The sequence below is a fragment of the Pseudomassariella vexata genome, assembly GCF_002105095.1.
Source record: "Pseudomassariella vexata strain CBS 129021 chromosome Unknown BCR38scaffold_6, whole genome shotgun sequence".
Taxonomy (NCBI): Eukaryota; Fungi; Ascomycota; class Sordariomycetes; order Amphisphaeriales; family Pseudomassariaceae; genus Pseudomassariella; species Pseudomassariella vexata.
In genome coordinates this window covers 785,068-798,075 of record NW_024467961.1, presented here as the reverse complement: position 1 = coordinate 798,075, position 13,008 = coordinate 785,068, and the positions used below count along the sequence as shown (strand labels likewise).

General features: G+C 54.4%; 5 protein-coding genes across 5 annotated transcripts; 3 read left to right on the top strand and 2 right to left on the bottom strand.

Annotated features, from left to right (window-relative positions):
• Window positions 1-5,866: 5,866 nt before the first annotated feature.
• BCR38DRAFT_431580 (gephyrin) lies at window positions 5,867-7,893 on the bottom strand. Its single transcript, XM_040860108.1, has one exon. It carries the CDS (start codon window positions 7,810-7,812, stop codon window positions 6,154-6,156), a length of 1,659 nt encoding a protein of 552 aa, XP_040716145.1. The 5' UTR covers window positions 7,813-7,893; the 3' UTR covers window positions 5,867-6,153.
• A 79-nt stretch (window positions 7,894-7,972) lies between these two features.
• Window positions 7,973-8,452, top strand: BCR38DRAFT_188916 (uncharacterized protein). The gene has a single exon (XM_040853986.1). The coding sequence runs from the start codon at window positions 8,063-8,065 to the stop codon at window positions 8,330-8,332; it is 270 nt and encodes an 89-aa protein (XP_040716144.1). The 5' UTR covers window positions 7,973-8,062; the 3' UTR covers window positions 8,333-8,452.
• Window positions 8,453-9,262: 810 nt separating this feature from the next.
• BCR38DRAFT_316402 (ribonuclease P/MRP protein subunit) lies at window positions 9,263-9,797 on the top strand (the record flags this gene model as incomplete). Its single annotated transcript, XM_040854706.1, has 2 exons — window positions 9,263-9,473; window positions 9,550-9,797. Coding segments are annotated over 2 exons (459 nt in total), but the record flags the coding sequence as incomplete, so codon positions are not given.
• On the bottom strand, window positions 9,756-11,137 carry BCR38DRAFT_188943 (uncharacterized protein). Its single transcript, XM_040853987.1, has 3 exons — window positions 11,019-11,137; window positions 10,635-10,952; window positions 9,756-10,585 (listed from the first exon to the last, which is right to left on the bottom strand). Exons 1-3 carry the CDS (start codon window positions 11,022-11,024, stop codon window positions 9,920-9,922), a joined length of 990 nt encoding a protein of 329 aa, XP_040716142.1. The 5' UTR covers window positions 11,025-11,137; the 3' UTR covers window positions 9,756-9,919.
• A 170-nt stretch (window positions 11,138-11,307) lies between these two features.
• On the top strand, window positions 11,308-12,852 carry BCR38DRAFT_367873 (mitotic checkpoint protein BUB3). The gene is made up of 3 exons (XM_040857250.1): window positions 11,308-11,399; window positions 11,464-11,799; window positions 11,873-12,852. Exons 1-3 carry the CDS (start codon window positions 11,390-11,392, stop codon window positions 12,577-12,579), a joined length of 1,053 nt encoding a protein of 350 aa, XP_040716141.1. The 5' UTR covers window positions 11,308-11,389; the 3' UTR covers window positions 12,580-12,852.
• The last annotated feature ends 156 nt before the right edge of the window (window positions 12,853-13,008 follow it).

The window sequence follows — 13,008 nt, the reverse complement described above, 5'->3', positions numbered from 1 at the left end:
AGTCCCCCCTGAGAAGATCGATGCTATCTGGGCCTTGAAGCTGTCCGACCCGTCCCTAGCAGCCATCTTACAATAGTCCCACTAACTACTGGTTCTCCTGTTGCCGTTGCGAGGTCTCTGCGAGAGTATAGTGGCCGTGGTGCGATGGCGGCCCGTAATCGTTCCCTCGGTCCTTCCAACAGCCCGCAAAAGAGGATTACGTGCTCTGCCGTCTCAGGGGCATCGCCACAGCGGCATAGCGGCGAGTACACGCCAAAAGCCCCTGTCTTGAATAAGAAGGCTGCTAGTCCTATTTTTTCCGTCCTGATCTGGCACAGCGTAGACGCCTCCAGTCGGTTCAGGCCGAAATACTTGCCCCCTTTCGGTATCTGCATCGAAGGGCCCTCCGGTTCCTCAGCGATAGCGCGTCGCTGGCGATCGTGATGCTCTGCTCCGGTGAGCCATCTCTTCCTCCAGTGGTCGAGGAGGGCAGCCGGGACCTCCTTTTCCTCACTCATCCACTCGGAGCCCCGGGCCTCCTTCTCCATAGTGTACCCTGCCGGTCGGAGTAGCTGCGACGCCTGCTTCCTCTTCGCCGGCCTATCCTGCCGGAGTATATGTGACGCTTTAGCGCTCGCGCTGCGAAGCAGATTTCTCTTCCCGCTAAGCCGTAGCCGTTCTTCAAACTTAGCAGCCCGGGCACTAAGATAGAGGTCTAGTGGCGGGATTGCTGCTTCTGCTTCCAGGTGGCGAACCGGCGTCGCTTTGTGGGCACCACAGACTACCCGGAGGCACTCGTTCTGTATCCCCATCAGGCTCTTAGCTGGCCCTGCCGGTTCCTCACTTATAGTATGCCACGCAGTCGCCCCGAAGGCGATTGCGCTACGGACAACCACCGTATATAACAGCCTCGCCCGTATAAGATCGCAGCCCCACGACATATTGACTAGCTTTGTCAGGGCTAGCTTTTGAGTTGCCATTTTTGTTTTAACACGCTCAACATGGGCGTGCCACGTCAGTTTGCGGTCGAACCAGACTCCTAGGAACCTGGCTGAGACTACCGGCGACACTGTGGCGTCCCCAAGGCGAATACTTTGCGGCAAGGGCTCTCGGGCCCTAGTAAAGTGCATTAGCTCACTCTTGTCAGGAGCGAACTCCATCCCGTGCCTCACTGCCCACCGCTGACACGTAGCCCATGCGCTCTCCAACCGGCGGCAGGTCGTGTCTGGATCGGTGCCGACGCTTAGCAGGTTCGTGTCGTCCGCGAACCCGACTACTAAAAGTAGTGGATGCTGCTCCGCTAGCTCCTCGTACAGCGTTGAAATGTATAATATAAACAGTATCGGGGATAGCGGTGACCCCTGGGGGACGCCAGCTCGTAGGGGGATTGGCTCTGACTCCTTGCCATCGAACCGGAGGCGTACCGTTCTATCCTCCACGAAGCTGCGTACCCACTCCTGAACCCACTCCGGGTAGCCTTTCCGGGCTAATATGGAAATCAGCCGTCTGTAATTGACCGTATCGAATGCCCCCTTGATGTCTAGCTGTAGCAGCGAGGCGATGCCCCCGCGTCTCCACGCCGTATAGACCACGTCCTCAACTATACGTATTGCCAGTTCGGTGGACCTCCCAGCGCGGTTACCCATTTGGCCGTTTGGTAGTAGGCCGGCCGCCTCAGCTACTTTGGTGATACGCTGGCTCATCGCCGTCTCTATTACCTTCCCTACCGTGCTAAGCAGGGCAATGGGGCGCCAGCCGCCAGGGGTCTGCTTCTGAGCTGTCGTTTTATTAGGCTTAGGGATAATAACCACCCTCGCTGAGCGGAAGCGCTCCGGGTAGTACCCCAGCCTAAAGCTAGCTGTTGCCAGATCCGCTAGGATCTCCCATAGGGGTTCACCGCAGGCCTTTAGCAGGCCAGTGGGGATCAGGTCGTCGCCGGGAGCCTTCCGAGCAGCCGTTCCTTTGATGATAGACTCGATATCCATTGTGGTCACCTCCCTAGGGACGTTCAGCTCTGGTCTCGTCTGTAATAGGCCGCGATCGAGGTCCGATAGATCTATATACGGGTCTGGGAAGAACCTCTCAGCTAGTAATTTTGCCTTCTCATCATGTGTACGTGCTGTAAGCGTGTCGCCGGCGTCCCTCCGGAGATCTGGCAAGCCGTGGGCCTCAGGGGGGGCCCAGCTCCGTAGCCTAGCCCACCTCTGCAGTGCCCACAGGCTTTTGTGATCCTTCGCCGTCCCCTCGAGCTTCTCGTGCCAGCTACGCGTCTGCGCTTCGCTGATTTCGAGCCGTTGTTTTTGGCCGGCTCTTGTATATTCGTCCCAGTTGGTATGCGACCTTGCCTGGAGGTAGTCCCGCCGTCGTCTCTTCGTCTCAGCGCAAGCCTTGCTAACCTGCGGGCACCACCACGGGACCCCAGCGCCTCGGCCAACGGTGCGTCTCGGGACCGCCACGTCGGCGATCTCTTGGAGGTTCCGGATAACCCAGTCAACAGCCTGGTCCAACTCCGTTATCGTCTCAACCGGCAAATAATTCATAAATCTCTGGCTTGATTCGGCTACGATGAGCCACTTATCCGCCATCGCCCAGTTCCACCCTTCGACACTGCGGCGGCCCTCCTTGACTGCTTCCCCGTTGGATATTACCCTAATCACTTGCGCTCTGTGGTCTGAGCCCTCTAGGCCCGGGTCCCCATCGTAATCAATCCTAGCCCCTTTCGTCACCCAGGCTAGGTCGATAGTTGAGTCTCGTTGTTTGTGCCTTTGCCGTGTGATTTCCCCGAACGGCGTAACGAGCTCTAATCGCCAGCGTCGCGCAAACTCCACTACGTTGTCGCTGCCCCGTGACGACCGTCCGTGGACGTCCCACAGCGGGTGATGTGTATTGAAGTCCCCTACGAGGACCTGTGTCCCCTCCGGCGCCCCATTAGGGAGGTCTTGGAGCGGGCTGACCCAGCGGCTCCCGGTTTGGTTTGGTGAATAGATAGACCAGATTGTAAGGGCGTCCGGGCCTGCCCCGAACGTAATACTGCTCCAGTCCATCCCGGTACGGGGTCGCAACGTAGCCACGTCGTATCGTTTATGGACGTATAGCGCAGCTCTGCCGCTGCTGTACACTACTTCGTACCTGGACGACTTCGGGCAATAAATCGCCTTCGTCCGCCGGTTGATCCATGGCTCTTGAACCGCTATTATATCATAGTCACCCCCCTTATCCAGCGCTAGCGTTGCGTTCGCCTTTGAATCTGCGATATTCCAGTAGAGAATAGAGACTACCATTAAGCTGTCGATGGTATATCTTCGTTCGTACGTCCCTTAGTGAGGAAGCTACGCATTGCTGACGCAGACCGTTCGGTTCGCTCCTGCTCCACTCGCGATCCGCCCAGGGGGCGGCCCCGGGGTCGTACAACTGTAAACCCGTCGCTGGTCAATGAGCTAGGTGGTGTGAGCCTGCCCTCACTAGATAACCCGTCCGAGTAGCTGCGGACCTCAAATTGTCGGGGGCGGTGAGCGTACGCCTCGCGTACGCGTAGCCGCTGCTGTTCTGCCGTAGGGCAGTCCCTGTCCCACGCCGTGTGCTTCCCTTTGCAGTTCACACAACGTTTTTTGCCGCTAGGTGCCTTCTCGGGGCAGTCTTTTTCACCCCCTGGGTGTGCCGTTGCAGCGCAGACGCCGCAACGCGCCGTCTTCTTGCAGTGTTTCGCGATATGGCCGTATTCGTAGCACTGGTAGCACTGCCGAACCCGAAGATTGCCGTCGTACGGCTCGCAATCGAATATCTGGGCCTCCCAAATAAGCCCTTCGGAGCATAGTTCCATCGCCGCCTCCACGCTATCCACGTGTAGTATCAGGGCCGCATACGGTGCTTGCGGCGCCCGGGGGAGGTTTCTTTTAGCCTTAGAGAGGTGCTTTGTATTGTCCCGCTTCAGGTCTTTAAGTAGCTGGCTCTCGTCGTGGACCTCTCGCAGCCGTTTCGCAGGCAGCCCCTTCGCGATCACTGCAACTTCTCTGCGGTTGAGAAGTGCCTTATCGCCGAAGGCACTACGCACCCACCTGCTGTCCGTGGTCGCCGCTGAGGCCGACTGCTTAAACGTCACTACGGTATCGCCACTGCGCAGCCTGCGGGCCGCCACTGCATCGGTGCTGCCGCGTGCACTGTTCACCGCTTTTACGACCTCAGCCGCCGATCTGTTCTTCATATTAGGGTCCTCTGTCCCCCGGATCACTACCTCTCTCTCCCTTCGCTGGGGCACTACAACCCGCTGCTGCCACACTGGGGCTTCACCGGGTCCCCGTCCCTGGGCCGATCCTGAGGCGATTGAGGCCCAGGATCGAGTTGTAGGCAAGGCCACGTTCTTCACCGTATCCTGCATGGTCTTCTCAACCATCGTCTGGATCGCCGCAGGAATTTCGGCAAGGGCCAGAGTCACTGCCAGTACGTCGGCATGTGTGGCGGGTCTGTCGCCCCCCTCCTCCAGCGTCCTGCCGGCTAGTTTCAACCCCAGCCAACGCTCCATCAAACCCCCCATGACCTCAATCTTCTCACGTGGGACCAAGTCGGCAATCTCTTGTTCTACCTTTTGTAGTTCTCTTCCGATCCCTTCCCTCTCTGCGTTCTTTCTGCTGGTGCGCTCCACGTTCGGTGCGTGGGCACTTTCGTTGGCGTGGGGGTGGTGAAAACTCTGTTCGAGTCCCGCCCGTCCCCCGTCGATCACCATCGGCGCCGCCATCGCTTGCGTCCTCGCTTCGCGTGCGATGCGAGGTCACTGTCCGACGTAAACGGTCGTTAGGAATCGAATGCCGCAATCGGTTTGATGATTTGACGCTGTTCGAAGAAGTTATCGATGAAAGTCAGAAATCTCTTCTTATTAATTGTTCTCTGTTATATTGATATAGCTGGAAGAATGGAGGTATATAACCTCATATCATAATGAGGTGCCTATTCTTTGAGTGTGGCAGTACCAATCTGATTTCACCTTCAGTGATTTCGAACAGCCAGCCAGCTGTTCAGAGAGACTCCGCCTCCTGTTGAGTTGATTCACCTAAAACACCTCAATCCACTTGATGACTTCCATCCCGAGCAGGTCTAGAGTTATGTAAATGACGTCGGGCGAGAAGTCCAAGATAGTTATCGTTTGCCGCACTGATCCAAACGCCTCGGATGCTGTTGACCCCTTTTACTCGACGCGGATTGTCACTTCGACATACCGAGAAGGGTTGATACTTCAGCAACTCGGGCTCTGAATTCAAGAATTTGTGGTTGTATACCTATGTCTACGACTCGATAGCTGTAGGTGTTCTGTTTGTCGGTGAAGATAAGATGATGCTACTTGGTTATGCAGCTTCCTTCGACAACATAACTCCCGAGATCACTGTAGTTTTATTGAGTATAGATAAAGGGAGGATGTCTTGTCTGTTTGTTCTGTCTGTTTGTTCTGTGTGCTTACAATACCTGCCTAGTTCTCTAAGGCTCGATGATCAACTACCGGTATTCTCACTGGTAGGATACTTATAAATCCTCCAGCACCGCATAATCATACGTCGGCCAGTATCAAAGATCACATGTAGATCAATTTGGTGTTGACTGACTTTCCGTGGCTACTTTCATGATTATGTAGAATTCCGTATTTACCACGCAAGATGAAATGATACCTAGAAATTTCCACTTTGCCTTGCTTATTTTCTTGTTCAAGGTTTCATATTTTGGCTCCATTGACTCAATGAGTTGACCACTTTTGATAGTCGAAGTTATCTGACACAGGAACTAACACTGTACGCCATATCATCAGCATGGAAATGCTGGATATGCCCTGCCAAACAGTAAAAGCACAGGAAAATACCACGAGGAAATTTGATACCCAAAACTCTTGAACAGTGTTTATCATGCTGGTCTTTTCCGAGATTGGGCCTTGCCAGGGTCAGTTCAAAACCTCATGGCGAATTGTGTTTCTAGTTGGGAGATAACCCTGAATGAAGCTTGGTAATGAGTAACTGAACTGAGTGCCATGTTAAGTTGAAATGCAAGTTTACTGGGGACTTGGGAATCAGTTGATGATATTATGACTCGGATACGAAGACAAGTCACTAATTAATTTCGCATCTCTCACAAGGCTTGCATTGAACCGCATATTGCTGGCACCCCATAGCAGTTCGGCATAGTCTCTGCTGATCATTACCCCAGACTCCTCACCCCACCCATCAGCAGCGCATCAACCCTCTCCCCCTCCCTCAACGGTCCCGTCCCGGGCGGCATACACAACAAAGCATTTGCCCCCTTCAAACTCCCCACTTTTGAACTGCGCTGCCCGCCCGTACTCGCCGCTTCGAGCCTCCCATCCCTGGTCACGGAAACAATAGCACGATGATACTCTGGTCTGATCTTATCCAGACTGAAATCGTGCGCCAGCACAACCGAGACCTTCGTCAGCCCCACGGGAGAAACACCGCTCATCTTGTGCAACGAAGGCAGCACGAACAGGTGGAACGTGACGACGGCCGAGGCCGGGTTGCCAGGGAGCGAGAAGATGACCTTAGAAACGCGCTCGCCGGCGTTATTCTTGACGGGCACGGTGGCGAAGGTAGTAGGCTTGCCGGGCTTCATGGCCACGCGGCCGAAGTGGATGGTGCCGCCGAGGGATCTCTCGATGGTCGGTTTCAGGAGGTCGAGCTCGCCCATGGAGACGCCTCCCGTAGTGATGATAAGATCCACTTTGCGCAGGGCGTCCCTGAGGGTCTCCTCCAGGCTTCCCGGCTTGTCTGCTGCGATGCCCAGGTCCACGACGTCGTAGCCCCATTCCTTCGCTGCCGACATGAGGGTTATGCGATTGGTGTCGCGGACCTCGCCGAGTCGCAGGTCACCCGGTCGGTCGTGCTCGACGATCTCGTCTCCCGTGGATAAAACGCCGATAACGGGGCGGCGGTAGGTTTTCACTTCGCCCACGCCCACTGCTGCGAGAAGACCGATTTCGCCTCCAACGGCTGAGATATTCTCTCCTTTGCTGAGGATCTGAGTGTCAGCCTTGATATCGCTCCCAACTTCGCGGATGTTCTCCCCGTCCTTGACATTTTCAGCCAGAATCTCAACCTCTTTCTCCTCCTTTCCGTCGTCGGTCATTGTCTTTAACACCGTGTCTTCGACCATGATGACCGAGGTAGCGCCCAGCGGCAGTGGCGCACCGGTTGTGATTCTAGCGATCTCGCCTTCCTTTAAAGCCTTTGCTTCTCCAGGTGCGGCGTGAGACACTGAGACCACAGGGAAGACACCCTTCATGTTGCCATCCTTGGGCACCACAACGGCATATCCGTCGACAATACTGGCTCGGAAAGCCGGTACGTTTGCCTTGGCTTTCACATCCTCGGCTAGGACGGATCCGGGAAGGCTCCTATCGACTTTGGAGGTGGTTAATTCTGGATCAGGGGTATGCTCTTGAATTTGTGCGAGAGCGTCGTCGACCGAAAGCATCGGGTATGGCGACTCCCGATTCCTCCTGCTCGGCCCCAGACTTGGGTCGTTCGACATGGGGTTCGCACCAGGTGCTGTATGCCTTACGAGACCCCCGTGGCCGTGGGAGTGGCCATGATCATGGTTGTGATCGTGGGAGCGGGAGTGAGATCCGCCAGGGGTTTGTCCGGACTTGATCCCAGCATCGGCCTCGAGCTTCTTGACGCCGCCGGCATGCATAACTCTAGAATCCATGCCAGCAGCCTGGAGACATGCATGAGGCAACGTCTTGAGCACAGCCTGCAAGTTCTCTTTTGCGCCTTTAGGTGACCCTGGCAGGGTAATGATGACAGATTTGTTCCTTATCCCCGCTACTGGCCGAGACATCATGGCGACTGCCTCATATCAGTTTACACATCTTAGAGATATTGAAGTGTTGGTTACTCACAAGGCGTTACACCGAGGGACGCCGCTAGCATGCCGTGAACCAATCCGGGTGCTTGTTTATGAAGCAGTGCCGCGATGGCCTGCTTTCTGTCAGCTTGCCTAGCTGTCTGAAATAATATGAATCTTGAAACGTACCTCAGGGGTGTTATCCGAAGTTGCAAATCCAGTGCCACCAGTAGTCAGGATTAAGTGGATGTTCTCGGCCGCGAGATCGGCCCATAGCATGATCTGGCGTTGTATTTGGACAACGATGTCAGGCACGATCTTGGTGTCCACGAGTTGCCATTTTCCACCGCCTTCCTGCTCGAGCACGTCTCTCAGTATACTCTGTGAGGCATCTGTGCTGGGGTCCTTTGCTGCTGTCGTGGAGACGATGAGGAGGGCAACTCTTAGTGTCGACGAAGCCATCCTGGTTCGCTCTCGGCTGAATTTACTCGGAAAACAATCAGAACACCGATATTGATTTGATTTGTGAGATGAGACTCATAAAATGTCGCACGATAAGCTATCGAGGCTGTACTGATGAGACCAACAGGCTGTTGAATGACAAGGTTCATTCATGCAAGTTAGAGGGGTTTGTTCATCCACTGGAGGTTCTGGATAATACAATGCGGGGATAGCTAAACTAACAACGCATCTTGCTGACGACAGCGCCTGTTTCGAAGCCCATGTAATTTTCAAGTCAACCGACTGAGAGCGTATTTCAAAATAAAAGTACTCTGCTGTTACAGTGTACCCTTGGTTTGTCCATACATTCTTGTATTACTTGTGAGTTTGGAGCTGGGTTCTGATTCGAACTCCGCGGAAAGATGCGAGCCGGTACCAGGAAATACACTCTGGATTCTTCCACAACGATTGTTTCAACCAAAAGCTGTAGAAACATCCAAGATCTGCCCCTTCAACATATGATATCTTCAGCAAAACATATATGATGTGACCTGGTGGGATAAGCTTATAATTGGTGAGTCAGTCCAACCGGAACTGGACGTCCGGTCAGAATCCCATGAAGTAACGTGTTACTGCAGACTTACATAGCTCGTGCACACATGATGTGGCTTCTTGAGGATTACAGCAACACTTGAAGCTCGAAGCTCGAAGCCGCCATGAATGACATGTATTGATAAAAAGCGGACTTGTCGCGCGGCTCAGCTACGTACATAATGCCAAGAGTTTTGGCGATAAGATAAAGCTCCAATAGAATCTATCATGGAAATTTACCAAAGCCGCCCTGCTGCCCTGCGTCTCACCATTCCACCACATAACGTTGCAACGAGGTGCAGTCTATTGACAGTACACCTGCGATGACTGCCAATATTTGCTCACAATATACAATACCTCATTGACACATCCCTCTGCACGATAACTCAGCCCCTCACGGACGCACCGCGACACCATGGTCCGAATCAAAGAGCGTTACCTGCTCGTGAACATCCTCTACCCGAGCGATCTCGGCACCAAGCCCAATCTGCCGGACCTTGTCGTCCTCAACCCGCCAACGAGCGACAGCCTCAACCCGCAAACCCTTCTCCGGGCCTTGCGCGCTCAGATAGCCAGTCTGTTTGGCGATTACGGCTCTGGCGCATGTGCGGGTGGCGGTCTCATGGGTTAGTTCACGCCTTGGAGATCGGGATGGTGCAAACTGCTTTTGCAACGGATGCTGACCACGTTTTGGTACGACAGTAAAATACCTGTCCCAAGCGACCTCGACGTTCATATTGCGCATTTCGAGAGCTCATTTTCGACTCGTTTGGGCAGCGTTGACTACGATGGACCGAGTTCCCGTGAAAGACGGCAAGCCGTGCACATTTCGCGTCGTGCATGTCAGCGGGACCATCCGCAAGGCCGAGGAAGAGGCCATCCGTCGTGCTCGAGATATGATGCTGGCGGTCAAAGATCAGAAAGCAGTGAAGGGCAATCCGGCGTTGGAGAGCCTGCTGGGTAATGCGCCGCAGAGGCAAACCCGCGCCGCTGTCAATCCCGCCTTGGGTGTGGAGGACGAATCGGATCAGGACGAAGAGATGGAAGACATCAGCGACGGTTGAGTCGGGTATCATTGCTTCTTTCTCACTATCTTTATGCCACTGCCAGTCGCAGGCGGGGGAGGCATGCCGTCAAATTCGTCATCGTCGTCGGGTATCAAGTCAGGGGTTGCTGTCCCATCCGCACCCTCGCCGAATTTGGCCTGCTGCTGCGCATCTTCCTTGCTCTCCGCAGCATCGTACTCCTCTTTGGCATCAACCCAACGCTCCTGGATATCCTGGACTTCCATCATCGAGGTCTCATTCCGCATTGCTACCTGCCAGACAGAGTCGTTCGCGCCCTCCGCCCCTCCGAAGATGTACCCACCTGCTCGATCTATAACCCGGAGCAACTGCATCATACTTTTCTTGTTTTCCACGGCCAAGACCTCAAACCGGACGAGCGCGAAGTTCTCCACGAGGTCCGCGACCGCTTGGTTCAAGCGTGTGAACTTCCCATTCACCGAGGGTGACTCTTCGTCGAGATATGGCAGCAGGTACGACAGGTCCTGGACTTCTGTGTAGAATTCTAAGTTAAATGGTAGCGGATCATAGGATGTGACTTTATCGATCTTTGTAAGGACGTTGATATGTGGAAGGTCCATTTGGAGCATGGCTCGAAGTGTGAGGAGAAGGTTGGAGACGTATAAGGAAGGCTGCGTCAAGCAGAATGAATCGGAGAGGTGGACGACGACAAGCTATTTTTGGTCAGCCATTGTGCGACTTAGCATTCCCATGCGCACATACTCTGTAACCCATCTTCTGCAGCTTGAAGAATATATTTCGCAGCGAGTTATGATGCGTGTAGAGCTCGACTTGTCCCGGACAATCAAATATAACGTAGGACTCATCCAGCTTCTTCAGCCCCTTTTCCAACCATTCCATGTTTTGCTCCAGCTCCTCAAATGCGTAAAGAACCCCTCCGTTCGGACCGAGCTCGTCATCGGCCATGATATCTTCTAATGTGACAAGATCTCGTATATCTAGCGCTTTCGGGTAGTTCGTCTGGTCGTTGGCGGGGTCCAGGTTCACAACGGAGCACTCGCGCCCGATTGCGCTCATGAACTGATGCACTATAGCTCATCAGCCATCTAGATCCGGGAAGCTGGACGAGATGGTGGGGTAGCTTACTACCATCGCAGTAGGTGCTCTTGCCCGCACCGGGACTGCCAAGTACGAGCTGCGCGAAAGGCATCGAGGAGTCTGCAAATGGTGTAGTGTTACAGGCTAAGTCTCAGCAAGGAAAATTGGGATTCATCAATTTGGATGTCTCGGGGAACGGATCAGCTTGGATGGAGAACATCGACGCTCATCTCGCAGGTTGCCCCTCCATGTGCCAAGGCTGGGCCAAATTTAGGCGGTGACAACCGGCAGAGCCGTCTTAAGCTCCGGGTTGTTGTTTATCGATTCGACATCCATTGATTGAGCAATTGCGTCTTGATTAAACAGTCAAAATACAGTCGAAGAGAAACTAAAAGTCCTCGCTCAGCGCAAACTTCACAATGGCGCCAGGTAAGCTCCTCGTCACCCCTTCCGCACCAATCACCAAAATCACCACATCTAATCATGAAAGCAGCAACACAATTCGAGCTCGCGCAACCGCCTAACGACGCCATTTCGTCGCTCGTCTTCGCGCCGCAACGGTCAACACGGCTATTAGTCTCGTCCTGGGACAAAAATGTCTACCTGTACGACACGCACACCGATGGAGCCGACGGCCACGGCACACTGGTCAAATCGTACGAGTACCGCGCACCAGTCATGGACGTGTGCTTCGGCGCCGACGACAACGAGGCCTTCACGGCGGGCATGGACTGGCAGGTGTTGAGGGTTGATCTCGACAGCGGCGCACAGATGGTCATCAGCAAGCACAAGGCGCCCGTACGGAGGGTGGTCTACAGTCGAGAACATTGTGTGTTTTCCCCCATCATCCCCAACTCAACCGAAATTCGGAATCATAAACGCTAACAGAACCCAACCAAAAGCGCTCCTCATTTCCGCCTCCTGGGACAGCACCCTTCACGTCTGCAACCCCTCGCAGCCCTCCCTCAACCCCCTCATCATCACCCTCCCCGGCAAACCTCACGCTATGGCCGCCTCGCCCTCCAAAGTAATAATAGCCATGACCTCGCGCCTAGTGCACATCTACGACCTCTCGACCCTCGCCTCGTCACTATCCACCCAATCCTCCGAACCGCCGCAGCCCTGGCAGCAACGCGAGAGCTCCCTCAAATTCCTCACCCGCGCCGTGGCCGCCATGCCCTCCGACGCGGGTTACGCCACGTCATCTATCGAGGGCCGCGTGGCGGTGGAGTGGTTCGACGCCTCGGCCGAATCGCAGGCCCGCAAATACGCCTTCAAGTGCCACCGCCAGACCTCGGCCGACGGCACGGATGTCGTCTACCCTGTCAACGCGCTGGCATTCCACCCTACCTTCGGCACCTTCGCCAGCGGCGGCGGCGACACCACTGTTGCCTTGTGGGACGCCGAGGCCAAGCGCAGGATGAAGGTATACCAGAAGTTTGCCGACAGCGTTGCGGCGCTCGCGTTCTCGTCTGATGGGCGGTATTTGGCCGTGGGTGTGTGTCCTGGGTTCGAGACAGGTATGGAGGATTACAGTGGTGAGGGGAGGACCAAGATCATCATTAGGGAATTAGGCGAGACGGAGGCGAAGGGAAAGGGTCCGAAATAATTGGATGATTCTGGTACGAGCGAATGAAGCAAGATTAATCTCTGTATATCTTGGCGAATTGGCGTTGCTGGGTAAAAGTATACCGGGCCTGATTGAATGACATGCGGACAGTCATTTTACGGACCCTTTGTGCAATTCGTTAAGCGTACGCACTTCACCAGGTGAACAGATCCGTATATTGCCACTGCAGAGTACAGTTATGCCTCTAAGGATCTTGTGTGATAAATGTATTTTGTCTGTAATCAAGCAAATATAGTGCTAACTTTCCCCGTTCTATGTTTTCTAACAAAATCCCAGTTGGTAAGCTCCAGTTCCCCATTGTTTTAATAAACCTCTCAATCTTTGTTCCCAAGCAAATGTGAGCACCGTGGCAGCATATCTCATTAGATGTAATCCAGCAACATGAGTGCGCCCCTGCAATGATGACTA

Coding starts and splice junctions, on each gene's coding strand:
- BCR38DRAFT_188943 (XM_040853987.1), bottom strand. Junction 10,586..10,634: donor TGCAGAAGATGGGTTACAGA/GTATGTGCGCAT, acceptor GACCAAAAATAG/CTTGTCGTCGTCCACCTCTC.
- BCR38DRAFT_367873 (XM_040857250.1), top strand. Junction 11,800..11,872: donor GGTCTACAGTCGAGAACATT/GTGTGTTTTCCC, acceptor CCCAACCAAAAG/CGCTCCTCATTTCCGCCTCC.
- BCR38DRAFT_188916 (XM_040853986.1), top strand. CDS start 8,063: ATGTTCTCGGCCGCGAGATCGGCCCATAGCATGATCTGGCGTTGTATT.
- BCR38DRAFT_431580 (XM_040860108.1), bottom strand. CDS start 7,812: ATGATGTCTCGGCCAGTAGCGGGGATAAGGAACAAATCTGTCATCATT.